The sequence below is a fragment of the Callithrix jacchus genome, chromosome 12, assembly GCF_049354715.1.
Source record: "Callithrix jacchus isolate 240 chromosome 12, calJac240_pri, whole genome shotgun sequence".
Classification (NCBI taxonomy): Eukaryota; Metazoa; Chordata; class Mammalia; order Primates; family Cebidae; genus Callithrix; species Callithrix jacchus.
In genome coordinates, this window is record NC_133513.1 from 60,959,934 (window position 1) to 60,977,552 (window position 17,619).

Consider the following 17,619-nt stretch of genomic DNA (forward strand, 5'->3'; position numbering starts at 1 on the left):
GTAGTCCCAGCTACTCAGGTGCAGGAGAATCACTTGAATCCAGGAGGCGGAGGTTGCGTGAGCCGAGGTCATACCACTGCACTCCAGCCTGGCAACAGAGCAAAACCCCATCTCAAAAAACAAACAAAAAACTGGAAGGAGTTTTGCACAATCCAATAATATGAGAATACTCAAAACTGACCAGCCAGGCCTCCTGTCTAGGGACAGCTCGTTAGAAAAACTAAAACCAGACCTTCAAAAGTTCAGGAAGAGCCAAGCACAGCAGCTCACACCTGTAATCCCAGCACTGAGACAGGTAGATTGTATGAGCTCAGGAGCTCAAAATCAGCCTGAGCAACATGGTGAAACCCCATCTCTACCCAAAAATACAAAAAAAAAAAAAAAAAAAGGTATGGTCGTGTGCCCCTGTGTTCCCAGCTACTCAAGGAGGCTGAGGTGTGAAGATCACTTGAGCCTGGGAGGCGGAGTTTGCAGTAAGCTGAAATTACACACTACACTCCAACATGGGTGACAGAGTGTGACCCCATCATAAAAAAAAAAGTTCAGGAGAAGGTCAGGTGCAGTGGCTCACATCTATAATCCAAGCACTTTGGAAAGCCAGGATGGGAGGATCACTTGAGTTCAGGAGTTTGAGAATAGCCTGGGCAACATAGCAAGACCCTGCCTCTACAAAATAATTTTTTTTTTTAGTTAGCTAGGCATGGTGGCACATGCTTGTGGTCCCAGCTACTTAGAAGGCCGAGGTGGGAGGATCACTTGGGCCTGGAAGGTCAAGGCTGCAGTGAGCCATGGTCATGCCACTGCATTCCAGCCTGGGCAACAGAGCAAGATCTTGACACACACACACACACACACACACAAAGTTTAGGAAAACAAATTTCAAATAAAAATTAGCAACATAAATATATCAAGGTCAAATCCCATACAAAGTTATTTTAATAAAAAAAAAAGAAGGAGTAGAATGGCATTTCTACAGACAAGACAGATCAAAACTGTAATTTATTTCAAAACAGGCTATAAGATATTAAGAAAATGATACAACATACATGAAAGAAAATCTTAGGCTAGGGTGAGAAAAATCAGAAAATAATTAGAAATAGAAGAAAAACTCATTTTAGAAATAAAGGCTAAGCAGAAGGTATACAAGAGCAAAACACCATACTCAAAAATACTGATATTAAGAGCAGAAGAAAACAAAAGCAAAGGAATGTAACAAATACTAATTAATGAATGTAACTCATGAAAACCTTCCTCAATGAAAAAACTGTCAACAATACTCTATACCAGAAGACAATGGAGTAATAGATTTAAAATACTCAAGAAAATGTAAGCCAAGGTTATTATATTCGGTAAAACTAACTTTCAAGTATAAAGGACATAAAAAAGCCATTCTCAATATGCAAAAACTTAGGGCTTATTGTTCCCATGAGCATTTCCTGAGAAATCCATTAGACTCTAGTAACTAGAGAATGAGCTTCGGACAGTGAAACAAAGAGACAAAGATATAAGGATTGGTGATGCACATTATATATAAAACAATTATTTATAAAACCAGGACTAAGTGAGGGCTGAGAGGAAGCACACAGAGAGTATATAATTACTATACGCTCTGACAATGTACTTACTATGGTACATTTAAGAAATGTGAGTAAAACAGAAATAGCAAATGCTAAATATTTTTTAAACGAATTTCATAATCATATTGGTAGCAGTAATGAGTATTGTTATTCTGAGACTGCTGTGTATACAATGTGGGGTAAAGATAATGAGTAAACTATGGGATATGCTAATTACATCTTCCCCTTTGACTCTGAAAACCAGTATTCTTGATGCAGAAGAAAGAAGATGCACATGTAACATAAGAAGTTAGGTAAAAACTTTTTTTTTTTTTTTTTTTTAAGATGGGGTTTCACCATGATGGCCAGGCTGGTCTTGAACTCCTGACCTCAGATGATCCACCCACCTCGGCCTCTCAAAGTGCTAGGATTACAGGCATGAGCCACCACGCCCGGCCAGTAAAAACTTCTAATACTGAAACTGAATTGGAAATGACAGTATGATTCCTGAGATATTTTATCTTAAACAATATAAATGAAAATAAATATATTTATTAAATCTATATTTTAAAACCCTCCCCATCTATCTACTGAGCAGCCTAGAAATATTGCTCAACACAGTAGCAATGAGCAGTCCTTGCATGCAATTATGGCCTTAAAAGTTATGGCTGAGTGCAGGTATGAAGCAGAATCATAAAAGAGCTTCAAACATCTTGTCATACCAGTTAGCAAGAAAGCCACCAAAAACTCCTAGGATCTTTGGCAGTTTATTAAAAACTTAAACATAAATTTAACATAAGACAGTAATTCCACTCCTAGGTACACGCTCGACAGAAAGAAAAGCATAGGTCCACACAAAACTACTACACAAATGTTGACAGCAGCATTAGTCACAGCAGTGAAAAAATGGAAACATCCCAAATACCCACCAACTGGTGAATGGATGAACAAGAAAGTGGTATAGCCATAAAATGGAATACTATTCATCAATAAAAAACAATGATATACTAATAGCAAATGCTGCAATATGGATGAATCTCAAATACATTATACTAAATGAAAGAAACAAAACAGGAAAAGACCACACATTGTATAATTCCATTTATATGAAATGTCCAGAATAGGCAAATTCATAAAAACAGAGAGATCAGTGGTTGTCAGAGACTGGAAAGAGGGGAAATGGAGAATGACTGCTAATGGTACAGCATTTTAAAAAATTTCTGGAGTAATAAAAATGTTCTGGAATTAGTGGTGATGGCTGTACAACTCTAAATTTGCTAAAAATTTTAAGTACACTTAAAATGGGTGAATTTTTATGGTGTATATATATATCTCAATACAGCTTAAAAAAAGAAAAATCCTAGGGCCATGTCCGAAGAACACAAGAGTCAACATAAATGTAGTAGATAGAATTCAAAGATAGCCCTCCATATTACTACCCCATGGTGTGCACATCTGTATAATCCTCTTGAGTGTGGGTGAGGCCAGTGAATATGATAGGATACCACTCCTGTGATGAGGTTACTAATCTGTTGATTTTTTTAGTTAATCAAAAGGGAGATTATCCTAGCTGGAACTGATCAAACCAGGTAAGCTCTTTAAAATAAGATAAATGTCAGATAGATGCTCTCCTCCTGGCCTTGAAGAAACTGAGAGAAGGGGGCCACTCAGTAAGGGTCTGAGGGCAGCCTCAAGAAGCAGACATCCAACTGCACAAGAAACAAGGCTATCAGTCATAGCACTACAAGGAAATTTCTGCCAAAAACCGGTGAGCCTGGAAGAGAATCCTGAACTTCAGAATAGACTGTGACCTTAGACTGATTTTAAGTCCCTGAGCACAGGATCCAGCTAACCCATACTTGGACTTCTAACTCACAAAAATCCTAAGATATAAATTTCTTATTTTAGGCTGCTAAGTTTGTAGTAACTTGTTATATAGGACTGTACAACTGGAGCTTCAATAGGATAATATTTATAAACATCAAGTATGTTTAAATCATGAGCTTATAAATGTTACTGAGAAATAAAACCAACGGTTTACACCTTTGGAGGATAAGGAACCAATTTATTATTTTTTGAGACAGGCCAAAAAAGGAAAAGGGTCAAGCATTTTTTTTTTCTATACGAGCTGTACCACTAGGTAACAAAACAAGAATAACATCTCTTTATAAATGTATTCCATCTAATGAGTAAAAACAAAATGACAGAATTTAAAAGATCACCATTCTGCAACTCCCAATGAGTTAAATCAATCTAGGTACTGAGTATCAACAGTTATAAAAAAGAAAAAAAACAGAGAAAGAAAACCAGACATTTTGCACCGCAATGAAAAAAGACACCACCACCTATATTCCTGCCAGAAGAATCAAAGTTGAGTCTGATTCAAGCCTCTGGACCTAGCTGCCAACTTACAGGCAATAACTGTACCATGAATACACAAACATAGAAAACTCTACAATTCAAATGACCAACGTGCTCTTCAAGAGATATTACAAGTTAGAGAAAGGTATGAAGAGGGAACCTGCGATTAAGAGAGACTTAAAAATCATATCAAGTTTTTCTTCCTTTTTTTTTTTTTTTTTTTGAGATGGAGTTTTGCTCTTGTTGCCCATGCTGGAGGGCAATGGCTCGATCTCAGCTCACCGCAACCTCCACCTCCTGGGTTCAAGCGATTCTCCTGCCTCAGCCTCCTGAGTAGCTGGGATTATAGGCATGCGCCACCACGTCCGGCTAATTTTTTTGTATTTTTAGTAGAGACGGGGTTTCTCCATGTTGGTCAGGCTGGTCTCGAACTCCCGACTTCAGGTGATCCACCTGCCTTGGCCTCCCAAAGTGCTGGGATTACAGGCATAAGCCACCTCGCCTGGCCTAACAAATTTTCCTTAAATGAGAAAAACTAAACAAGAAACACAACAAAGTTTACTACTATAAAAGTCAGTACAGTGGTTACATTTGAGGGGATGGGAGTGTGATGGAGACAGGACACATGGGGTAGCTGGCAAAGTACTACTTCTTGACTTGGATGGTGATTATAAGAAAATATGCCTTATAATAACTTATTTTTGTTGTGTATGGTTTTCTAGATGGGTTTTGTTTTTCAATAAACATTAAAAATAAAAAAAAACTCAGACCAATAAACAATCAGATTCAAGATACAGTAACTTTTGAACAGAAAATACTTACCTATAAGAGATCTTATCATTTTTTAAAATGTGATCTATCGTTGATCAGGTCTATGTATGATTTCTAGCAATTCCAAAATGTAATTTTTCAAAAAATTATGTATTTAGTGGTAGAGATGGGATCTTCCTAGGTTGCTCAATCTGGTCTTGAACTCTTGGGCTCAATGATCCTCCCTCCTTGGCCTCCCAAAGTGCTGCAACTATAGGCATGAGCCACCACACCCAGGACCAAAATGTAATTTGAACACCAACTATTCTTTTTTAAAAACACACTGGGGTAACTCTATTTCTAGCTTAAATATCCCCCTTTTTCTTTATCCCATAAACATCAGCCATGAACATTCAATTGATCCAGATGACATAAAATTACTTTAGACTGAGAATATTTTCTGTAAAACTTAGAAACAGTAAATAGGCTAGGTCCTGTGGCCCATGCCTGGAATCTCAGCGCTTTGAGAGGCCGAGGCGGGTGGATCACCAGGTCAGTCTTTCAAGATCAGCCTGGCCAACATAGTGAAACCCCGTCTCTACTAAAAAAAAATACAAAAAGTTAGCCAGGTGTGGTGGTGGGCACCTGTAATCCCAGCTACTCAGGAGGATGAGGCAGGAGAATCGCTTGAACCTGGGAGGTGGAGGTTGCAGTGAGCCCGGATCACATCACTGTACTCCAGCCCAGGCGACAATGCAAGGCTCCATCTCAAACAACAACAACAACAACAAAAAAAAACAGTAAATAAACCAAATAATTTTTTTTTTAGACAGAGTCTTGCTCTGTCACCCAGGCTGGAGTGCAATGGCACAGTCTCAGCTCACTGCAACCTCCACCTCCTGGGTTCAAGTGATTCTCCTGCCTCAGCCTCCCGAGTAGCTGGGACTATAGACACACGCCATCTTACCAGACTAATTTTTGCATTTTTAGTAGACACAGGGGTTCATTAAGTTGGCCAGGCTGGTCTTGAACTCCTGACCTTGTGATCTGCCCACCTCAGCCTCCCAAAGTGCTGGGATTACAGGCGTGAGCCACCACTCCCAGCCAAACCAAATAAATATTTAGTAAAAGCCTATTGTATAATCAACACTATGATGTATATTATGGAAAATAAAGAAGCACACTCTGATCCTCTAATCTTAAGGAGCTTACAACTTAGCAGCAGAGATATTTACATGTCATATCTATAAATGAAATATCTGAGATATTAGGTTCAGTCTCCCTAGAAAGAAAACTAGATTGGTATTCCTAAACCCTCAACCCATTAACAAGTTGTTTCAATAGGCCAAACACTACTACTTTTACTCTTCTTTCATTTGACATGCTCCATCCTTTTGAGGATTGTCTGCTCTTCTTTAGGTCTTTCTTTTCCTGCATCTTTTTTTTTTCAAATAGAGATGGGGTCTCCCCATGTTGCCCAGGATGGTCTCAAACTCCCAGGCTCACGTGATCCTCCCTCTTTGGCCTCCCAAGGTGCTGGGATTAAAGGTGTGAGCCACCACACTTGGCCTTTTTCTTTTTCCATCTTTTAAAAGGACGAGTACAAGGGAAGTAAAGTTGAAAACCAAAAAATTCACTTCAGATTCAACACTAAGACCCCAATAGGTAATCTGGCAAAGGACCAGAAAAAGACAATGCAGTACAATTAAAAAAGAAAAAAAATCTCAAATGGCTGGTAAATAAATCTAAGTCCAATCTATCTAGTAATCAAAGAAATGCAAATTAAAATAATGAGACTGTTCCTCCCTATCAAAATAGCAAACCTGACAAAGCGATCATATTCAATGCTGTCTTGGGTGAAAAAGATCCAATGATGGACATGTAATTTAATGCAAATACATTTTCCAGGTTAATGTGTATTAAGATCCTTCAGATATTACATATATTTTGGCCTAGCAGCTCACTTTCAGAAATCTATTCTAAGGAAGTAATGCTGTCCTACAGAAATTTAGAGAAAAATTTATGTATACAGATGTCCATATTATAAAAGATATGAAGAAAGGCATCTGAAAAACAGAAACTCCTTAAATATCCAACAATAGAGGAAAAAGTATGCTTACTATATTACATATGAACATTAATTAATGCAAAGAGTAAGAAGAAACACACCCAAATTTTAACAGTGAATTCTTTCTATATGAAAAGACAATACAGATATTATTTCCCAAACTGTCTACCACATGAATATATTAATTAAACAAGCAGAGGAGAAAAATCCTAGTAATCTATATTTAAAAAATTATTTCAAATGTTTTGTGGCTTGCTTTTGTCTATGCTATTACTATTCTACACTATCACTGACCACTAATAGGTATTGATCATATCCCTAAATTAAAAGAATAATTGGCCAGGTGTGATAGCCCAAACCTGTAATCCCAGCACTTTTGTAGGCCTAGGTGGGTGGATTGCTTGAGCCCAGAAGTTCAAGACCAGCCTGGGCAACATGGAGAAACCCCATCTCTACAAAAAAATATATAAATTAGCTCAGGTGGTGGTGTACGCCTGTAGTCCCAGCTACCAGGGTGGCTGAGGTAGGAGAATCACCTGAGCCCAGGAGTACAAGGCTGCAGTAAGCCATGATCACACCACTGCACTCAGCTTGAGCAACAGAGTGAGACCCTATTTCCAAACAAAACAAAATCCCCAAAACAAAAAACCTTATACATCACTGGATAAAGAAAAGGGGAAAAAAGTGAAACCTTATAGAAGGCATTATAAACATATCTGACCATGCATAGACACATTCCAAAAGTACTCAAGTCCTCTACAGAGTACCTAGAAATGAAATCAACAGACACAATAGTAGCAGTACAGAGAGGTAAGCTACAAAGAATGAGAAAGAAACCTTTACTCTCAATTGCTAACTTAAGGAAAAATAAACTTTGGGTGAATTATAGCTCCGATCTGGAGAAATTGTCTGAAACCAGACAGAAGCACATAATCACAAACAAGAAAAAAAATTTTTTTTTTCATGAACAACACAGGAGACTTAAATAGAAAAATTTGCATGAAATTTAGAGACTCTTCCCCTGAAAGCTTTCCAGGGTAAAAATCTTTCCTTTGCAGGAAAGATTATGTTCTAATCAATCAAAGATTTTAGCTGACCTTTGGGAAAAAAATAACTCTCTCTCATAAAATTTACTCAAATGTAAGAAAACAGACCACTTTGATAACTAATTCTGATATCCTATAAGTAGACAGTTTTGTCAAACAAAAGATTTACCTTTCCTGAAACAGATTCTCCATCATAGAAGAGATAGTGTTTTTCTACTTTGCCATCTTCAGTTTTCATTTCGGCCATTTTCCTGGTTTCCCCATCGTTAAGAACAATATCGATCTCACAAATTGGACCAAAAAAGCCTCCAAGAAAACTCTGAAATAAAATGAAATATTATCATGCTTAGTCAGTCACTACATTTTGTTAATTTGAATTTAATTACCTATGACCTGCAGTTAAACAGACTGCAAATCTTTGAGTTCATAAGGAAATGATAAAAACTTATATCAAGGCCAGGCGCAGTGGCCCACACCTGTTATCCCAGCACTTTGGGAGGCCGAGGCAGGCAGATCACCTGAGGTCGGGAGTTCAAGACCACCTTAACTAACATGGAGAAACCCTGTCTCTACTAAAAATACAAAATTAGCTGGGCGTGGTGGCACATCCCTATAATCCCAGCTACTCAGGAGGCTGAGGCAGGAGAATCGCTTGAACCCGGGAGGCGGAGGTTTCAGTGAGCTGAAATCACATCACTGCATTCCAGCCTGGGCTACAAGAGAAAAACTTTGTTTCAAAAAAAAAAATATCAAATGCCACATCAAAGGGTGGGCACAGTGGCTCATGTCTGTAATCCCAAAACTTCTGGAGGCCGAGGCGGGCGGATCACCTGAGGTCAGGAGTTCGAGACCAGCCTGACCAATATGACGAAACCCCATCTCTACAAAAAATACAAAAATTAGCCAGGCATGGTGGCATGTGCCTCCTCTCTACTGGGGAGGCTGAGACAGGAGAATCGCTTGAACCTGGGAGGCAGAGGTTGCAATGAGCCAAGATTGTGCCATTGCACTCTAGCCTGGGCAACAAGAATGAAATTCCATCTCACCAAGAAAAAAGCTACATCAAAACTGAGCAAATTGAGTACAATACTAAGTTATAATACTGAGCAACTTGAGTAGAATGTTAAGAGGGCAGATTTCATGTTACATGTTTTTTTAACCACAAAAAAGACCAAAAAAAAAAAAAAACCCTAAACAAGTTTCAGCAGGCTATAATTTCAATCATTTCTATATGAAACCACTATAAAAAATCAAATATTAACATATATCAGAAATCCAAGAAGCTAATTCTTAACATCTAGACTTGAAAAGTTACTTTTATTTATACCTTTATAAGGTTCTTTTATTATAGCAGAATTTACACAATTCAGCATACTCCAGCAAATCCAAATGGACTATTATAATGTACTACTTACTATACCACTGCTATATTTGGTCTGAAGAGAATATATTACACTGTGAAAGCCCTTGTAGTAAAACTGGCTATAATGGAAGAAAATAATAAAATTTCTGTGAATTTTTCCAAAGAAAATCTATAAGCCTTGTTCTATAAATCCTGAATATGACAAATATAAGGGACAAAGATCAATTACATATCAATGCCAAAACACATTAGTTGGTAATAATACAGACTCCATTAGCAATTTTGATACTGGTTATAATTATGGATTATTTTAGCCACAATGAAACTTAATCTTCTAATCTTTTTAAGTTTACACAGAGAACAGTCTCTATCCTGTCATCCTACACCCTTCATATTCTGTCCTACGTAACAACCAGGTGATCTTTTTTAAAAAAACCTTTGTAGCAACAAGGTCTCACTATGTTGCCCATGTTGGTCTTGATCTCCTGGGCTCAGCTAACCTCCTGCCTCAGCAAAGTGGAGGAATTACAGGCATGAGCCACTGCACCTGGCCCAGAATGATCTTTAAAAAAACACATATACATATCTGGTTGGGTGCGGTGGCTCATGCCTGCAATCCCAGCATTTTGGGAGGCCCAGGCGGGCAGATCACTTGAGGTCAGGAGTTTGGGACCAGCCTAGCCAACATGGTGAAACTCCGTCTCTTTTTCAAAACTCTGTGTAAAAATTAGTCAGGCATGGTGGCACATGCCTGTAGTTCCAACTACTTGGGAAGCTGAGGCAGGAGAATCACTTGGACCCGGGAAGCAGAGGTTGCAGCGAGTGAAGGTGGCAACACTGCCCTCTAGCCTGGGCCACAGAGCAAGAATTTGTATCAAAAAAAGAGTGTTCCTTGGATGAATCTGGAAACCATCATTCTCAGCAAACTGACACAAGAACAGAAAGCCAAACACCTTATGTTCTTACTCATAGGTGGGTGTTGAACAATGAGAACATATGGACTCAGGGAGAGGAACATCACACACTGGGGGCAGTTGGGGGGGTAGGGGAGAGACAATGGGGGGTGGAGATGGGGGGTAGGGAGTGGTAACATGGGGAGAAATGCCAGATATAGTATGCACCTAAAGTAAAATAAATAAATTTAAAAAAAAATAAAAGAGTGTTCATAAGTGTTCATAATAGCCCCAAATAGAAACAATCCAAAAATCAACAAGAATGAATACATACATTTTGGTATATATTCATACAAATGGGAACACCAAATTAGCAATAGAATTAGAGGAGATACAACTACACACAAGAATGAATCTCATACACCTGATGTTGAGTGAAGAGGCCAGACACAAAAGGAATACACACTGTATAATTCCATTCATGGAGCAAGTAAAAAACATGTAATATGCATTATGGTATTACAAGTCAGGCAATGATCTGAGCATTTGATACAGATATTTCACTTGGTGAAAATTCATCAAGCTATATACCTACTTGTGTACTTTTCCACAGATATTTTACTCCAACTGTTATTTTAAATATATAGACACACATGCAAAGTATTCTCTAATGTGGTCTACATATATCTGACACTACTCATCTCTCCAGCCACTCAGCCTGGTCCATTGTTCAGAGTTCTTTCTTCAATAGCTCCAATTTGCTAATGTCCTTCTTGTCTCAGAGCCAAGCAAAGTATTCTTAACCTAATTCACTCTTTGAGTTTCAGTTTGACTCCCCCTCCATGAGACCTTCCCTGATTTCCTAATCAAAACTGCATTCTCTAAATTAAGGTTTCACAAGGCTTATTTAGTACCTGACTCTCCTACTGAACTATAAACTCTATGAGGCTCATCCAAGGCAGTGTATGGCATTTAGTAGAAAGCATTCAAATACCTGTTGAATGTTAAATTACTTTTGAACAAACATACACCATTCTAATAGAAAATAAATAAACACACAAGATAAATGAACTGAAACCTAGAAGAGTCGGTAATATTAGCCTTTCCCAGCAAATTAGTATTAGTATAGTAGCATACTATGCCAGTGGAACTTATATTAAATCTCAGTTCTGTCCTCACTTGCGAGAGTCATTAGTTTGTTTTCTGTTATCTTATTTTGTGGCTACGAAGGGCCAAGGTGATGCTATACTCAAATGAGATAATTTTTTTCTAAATCCTATATTAACAAAAGGGATTATAATTTTAAGAAGCCAACTAAAAGAATCACCAGATTAGTACTTTTGATATATGCAGCAAATTTTCTTTTTGACAAGGTATTTTCATCTTTTCTGGCAAAACTAAAAACTCAAATTTTAACCAGAAAACTAATTTTAATCAGAAAACTATTCCAAACTAATTTAGAAAAAAGAGAATGAAAAGCATTAGTGATCAGTTACACACACTTTCCCAGGTAGCTTTCTTACTCCAAGTCTTAAACTCAAAACTTGCACAAAATGGTAAATTTTGAAATACTGTAGTACATTTTCTCCTAAGGGCTAAAGAATGTATAGCAACTCAAAATCAAGCACCTCATATTTACTAATCAAATATGTGCTGAGCTAGCAGGGTAGAGGGGTTGTGTGGGAGGAGCAATTGTGGAAGGGTAGAAGACAACTCTTCAAGAAGCAGTCTATTTTAGATGGAAAAACAAAATCAGCTATATTGAAAGATAATATAATTGGCAGGGAGAGCAGTAAGAATGAGCTCTCCTTTCTTATGATGTCCACATTAACTCATCTGAGTTATAAAACAGAGACAGAAAAATTAAATTTTTTTTTTTTTTTGAGATAGTCTCACTCTGTCACCCAGGCTGGAGCACAGTGGCATGATCTCAGCTGACTGCAACCTCTGCCTCCTGGGCGCAAGCAAACCTCCCACCTCAGCCTCCCAAGTAGCTGAGACTACAGGTGCTCACCACCACAATTGGCTTGTTTTATACTTTTTGTAGAGACAGGGTTTCTGCCACATTGCCCATCACAAACTCCTGGGCTCAAATAATCCACCCACCTCAGCCTCCCAAAGTGCTGGTATTATAGGCATGAGCCATCTTCCTTGGCCTTAAAATTAATTTTCTCATTCTCCTGACACTTCCCAGGGCTACTTAAAAGAAAAATGAGATTGGAAACTATAAAAATTGTTTACAGAGAAAAGGAATTATAACTTTTTCTCATATGCACGTACTTGACACACATAGAGCTCCACTTGGGGTTTGAAAGCTGAAATTAAAAAATCAAATCACCAAAGTTAAACAAAATTTTAATAAAACTAAAATTGCCGCTAATTAAAATAGTATAAACAAAGTTTCATTTTATAAAACTCCACAATTAACTAACAATGTCATCATAAACAATGTTTTATTTTGACAACATTCTTTAAATTTTTAAATTCCTAAACATTAAAAATATGTGGAAAACTACGTGCTATCCTCTATTATTTTCTGGGTGCAAGAAATATTTCATAAGTTGTTTAAAGAGTAGCCAGGGAAAATAAATAAATAAATAAAGAGTAGCCAAGCACAGTGGCTCACACCTGTAATCCTAGCACTTTGGGAGGCTGAGGTAGGAGGAGCACTTGAGCCCAGAAGTTCAAGATTAGCCTGGTCAACATAGCTAGACCCCCATTTCTTAAAAAAAATTTAAAATTAGCCCAGTGTAGTGGTGTGTGCCTGTGGTCCCAGCTACTTGGGAAGCTGAATAAGGAGGATTGCCTCAACCCAGGAGGTCAAGGCTGCAGTGAACCACTCCTAACTGGGTAACAGAGAAACAGCTTGTCTCAAAAAAGAAAGATACTTTTCAATACAATCAAAACACTAAAATTGGAAGCAATCAAAAGGCATTTTTTTAAAAGCCTAGTATAGCAAATGCAGAAAAGTAATAGGTTTAGTAATAAATTACTGCACTTTACCAAGTTAACTATTCCATGAGAATACAGCATTGGTTTAACATTTTTTTTTTTTTTTTTTACAGTAGGGCACATCAAAGATGAACTAGTGGGCAGGGGGCAGTGGCTCACACCTGTAATCCCAACACTTTGGGAGGCCAAGGCAGGCAGATCACTTGAGACCGGGAGTTTTAGACCAGTCTGGCCAACAAGTGAAACCCCGTCTCTACTAAAAATACAAATAAAAAAACTGGCCAGGGGTGGTAGCACAATCCTGTAGTCCCAGCTACTTGGAAGGCTGAAAGGCAGGAGAATCGCTTGAACTTGAGGGGTAAGTTGCAGTAAGCCGAGATTGTGCTGCTGCACTCTAGCCCCTGGGTGACAGAGTGAGACTCCATCTCAAAAAAAAAAAAAAAAAAAAAAAAAAAGATCTAGTTTTACTAAAAAACACCTCCAGAAAACTGGGGATATCTTACATTTTACAGGTATAGAACAAAAAGAAAAAATAACTGAGGAAAAACACTTGTCTTTTAGAAGCCACTGAAAGATTCTCAACCCAAAGTCTTGCTTTCAAAAGTTTTTTCCAAGATGTGCAACTTGTGTCAATTGAAATAAAGGGTCTTGAAATTAAATTATTTTTCTAATTATTCACAATCAAATTATAGTACTTCTGATGGGTTGAAGAGGAAGTAAAATACAGAACTGTCAGGATGTTAAGGACTAGAAGGAAAGGGAATAAAATTTGTGAGGGTTAGGATCTATTTACGGCAATTTTGAGATTTTTTTTTTTTTTTTTTTTGACACGGAGTCTCCCTTTGTCACCAGGCTGGAGTGCAGTGGCTCGATCTTGGCTCACCGCAACCTCAGCCTCCCAGGTTCAAGCAATTCTCCTGCCTCAGCCTCCTAAGTAGCTAGCGTTACAGGTGTGCACCACCATGCCCAGCTACTATTTTTATTTTTAGTAGAGATGGGGTTTTACCATGTTGGTCAGGCTGGTCTCAAACTCCTGACCTCGGGTGATCTGCCCGCATCAACATCCCAAAGTGCTGGGATTACAGGCATGAGCCTGCGAGATCTTTTAAACTGCAAAAATACTACTCACTTCTTTTGGTAAAGATATGTTCAAGGGAGCATTTGGAATACTGTGATTTTTCAGGATCAGTTCTTAATATGCAAGTTAAAACTCTTAGGGAGCTTTTAAATAACTGGACTGCAATATATATGATTATAAAAACATGCTAGCAATTGTTTTTACAGTTTTTTAATCTTGGCCTAAACCTCCTATCACTGACTTTAGGTTAATTTATGATTTTTCATATAATTGTAAACCCAATATGGAAAGTTACCAATTAGCAAAAATACGTGTAGACACATTAAAAGGCAACAAACTTTTTAGTCCTCACTGAAGGAATTTCATTAAGTCCAGTAGATGTAAAGAAATGCAACTCATTGCATTTCTGAGGTGGAAGGCTGGCTCTCAAAATTCATTCACTTAGCCCATACACAAGCAATGAAACAGCAAATTTTCATACATATATTACATCTGCACCCATTTCAATGTTTTAAAGTTTTACAATTTAGTTTGAGCAGTAACTTGAAAATAAACTGCTCTTGAACGTAATTCAAAAAAGCTTAAGAGTAATAATTACAAATGTAAGCAAAAAATAGGAGGACCTTTTAAGTTTTCTTTTCAAACGATATTAAATTAAAGAAGCCTGCCCTAACTCCCTGACTAGGCAAGGTCCCTCAATACTTCCTAGTATCTGTCACAATTCCAATTTCCACGTTAAACAAATAATTTACACAAATAAACGTTTATCTCTCCCTACATTGTAAGCTATAAGAGAGCAGGTAGGTGCTGTTTCCGTTTTACTTGAGTCTCCTGAGCAATTATTTGTTGAATGAAAGAAAAAGAGCTCTAAGAATGAACATGAATGTCTGTTGTTTTTTTAATGAAAGCAACACCATTACTGATTTTAAAAGTTATTTATTCAAAGTAACTTAAAAAAAAAATTAACCTGGCTTGGCCTTTTAGCCAAAAGTCTCAAGCACTCTATTGAATCAGTGAGCTTTGGGAAAGCAGGTAGTATTAGGAAAGCATACAGTAGGCGCTCAACGTACGCTTGCTAAATGAAGCGAATTGACGACTACCATCAAATGGGTAAAATGAGATCTAACCTAGAGGAGACTGCAGACACTCAGTTAAATACCACTATGCCTAGGTTAGTGCTTCCACGGACTGTGGTGAGAGCACTGATTCCCCTCCCTCCTCTGCTTCCCAGGCCGTTTCAACAACCCAGAGCGTTAAGTTCAGTGAAATGGCTTGGGGACGAAAATGAGAGTCAATGCTTAAAACGGCGGCCACCAAACGGGTGTCTCTGTAGTTAAAGATGTCCCCCCATTCCAACGTCCTTTTATTTTTCTCTCCCATTTTACAAGTGTCAACATGAAAGCCTGAACTGGGGTCATGAAATCAAAGAATGTCACCACAGCCAAGTTTAAAATATCAGTTTCTCAAGTTCGTGACACACTGAGGGCCCAAGTCCCCTGCAGAGTCCGGAGCTGGGGGGCTCCCAGGTCACCCCACCTGGATGGAAGCAAGGCTGCCCGGGAGGAGAGCAGGGACTAGCTACCTAGGAAGGGGAGGCGGCGACTAGCCCTCTTAGAGGCGGGGTCCGAGTCCCCAGCCAGGGCCCCTATTAGGCGGTCGAAGAACGCGGGCAGAGGCTCCGACACGGCCGGGAGAGCACGCCGCCGCCGCCACCGCAGCCGCCTATAGGTGCTCGGGCCTCGCCGAGACCGGGAAGAGGTGGCGCTGCCGGCTCTTCCCAGACCCGGGGGTGGCCCGACAGGCCTAATCCCGCTCCCCGCCCTGCTCTCCCGTCTCCTCCTCCGGCGACGCCCGGCCCGCGGTTGGCTGGCCCGCCGCGCACTCCAGGGCGAGGGCGGGAGGCGAGCGCGCGGGCCACCGCGCACTCACCATTGTCAGCGCCGCCGCCGCGTCCCCCCGACTCCACTCCTCTTTCCTCAGGAGAACTCCCAGCCCCGGCTCCCTCCGCTCCGGCGCCCCGTCACGTGACCTCGGGCGGCTATCCACACGTGACCGCTCCCTTCCTCTCCCCTTCCCCCCGCACCCTTCCCTCTCCCGGCCTGCCACCCCGCCCTGCTGGCCGCCCGGCCCTCCGGGGAGAGGCCGCTTGGAGGCAGGGCCTCAGGCTCCACCCTTCGGAGGTCGGGGCGGGGACGGACAGATGACGTCCGTGGGCGGGGCCTGGCTGGACGCAGGTTCGCGGCCTGGCCCAGGCCGGTCTTTCAGTCACCGGCCTGGCGGTTCTGTGTCCGGCCTCTTTGCCACACCCAGTTCCTCTTCTCTGTGGAAGTTTGAGCGGCTGGGAAGGAAGGAGAAAAAGAAGGGTTCGTCCAGAGACGCTCTCCTTGGCTGGGTCGGTGGGTTGCCGGGGCGAATGGGAGCCCTGCTTCCTTAGGCCTCGCTAAGAGATGTGCTCTCTTTGTCCCGGACGAGGCGTTCTGCCACCTTGCCTGAACGCAGTCCCGCTCCACCTCCGTCTGAGTCTGGGTTTTCTTAACTTGGCTTTCTCGCTTCTGAAGAGAAAACCAGTAGAAAAAAATCCTAGGGTACAACTTTTCTTGCTTCCCAAAGTCCACAGGTGGCTCCTGAGCGACCCACCCTGAGCCGGGAGGGCTCAAACCCACCGTTCCGCCCCGCCGTTCTGAGAGGCCAAAGGCGTTCCCCAAAAGTCCCGCGGTGCTGCTGAAGACTACGCTGGCCTGAACTGTGTCCTCCTCCCTGGTGTAAGCCTCCAGGACCTCCAGATGAAGAAAATACTGTGTGGGATTTCAAAGCATAGTGTTTAACGGCCACAGTGCAGTCTATGCATCACCAAGGCAGATGAAAAATCTATCCCTGAACGTGCTATCATTACCCCACCTTAACAAAACAAAATCAAGTGTGTGAGGCAAGGCCAGAAAGCGGGTCTCAAAAAAAAATGTCTTCGTACTTAATCCTCAGTGTGAGCCTCAAATTTAAAAGAATTGAAATCAGAGTATCATCTCTAACCGCAATAGAATTTTTAAACTAGCAATCAATCCAAAAAGCCAGATAATTCCAGACATGTTGGAAATTAAGCAACATAATTCCAAATCTCTAGATCAAAGAAGAGATCAATGGAAATTTTAAAATGATTTGAGGCGGGACGCGGTGGCTCACGCTTGTAATCCCAACATTTTGGGAGGCCGAGGCAGGTGGATCCCCTGAGGTCAGGCGTTGGAGACCAGCCTGGCCAACATGGTGAAACCCTGTCTCTACTAAAAATACCAAAAAAATTAGCCGATTTTTTTTTTACTTAGAAGATTTGCCTGTCACCTTGAGAGCTACTCTAGTTCCTACCCACTCTTTTCTGGGACTTAAATATCAACATAGCAAAGAGAATAGATGAAAATGTCACACAGGCAAAGAAATACTAGTATAAATAAGATGTGGCAAAGAAAGTCACACCAGAGACCAATTTGTACTAACGATTTATTCTACTGATCAAAACCCAATAATTGTGCTATCATAATAAATACAAGGAGCAACAGAATT

General features: G+C 40.2%; 1 protein-coding gene across 3 annotated transcripts in view; it reads right to left on the minus strand.

Moving 5' to 3' along the window:
* Positions 1-16,099, minus strand: part of VPS26A (VPS26 retromer complex component A) — a 50,287-nt gene extending 34,188 nt beyond the window's left edge. For 2 of the 3 annotated variants that reach the window (XM_078345694.1, XM_002756291.5), the window contains exons 1-2: positions 15,997-16,099; positions 7,951-8,100 (exon numbers count right to left, since the gene is read on the minus strand). Coding sequence is in view for 2 of the 3 variants with exons in the window: in XM_002756291.5 (XP_002756337.1) it covers positions 7,951-8,100; positions 15,997-15,999 (153 nt within the window). In the remaining variant the exon portion in view is untranslated. Of the gene's footprint in view, positions 1-7,950; positions 8,101-15,649 lie in introns of all 3 variants that reach the window. The other variant, XM_035268142.3, reaches the window with a different exon arrangement.
* Between the last annotated feature and the right edge of the window lie 1,520 nt (positions 16,100-17,619).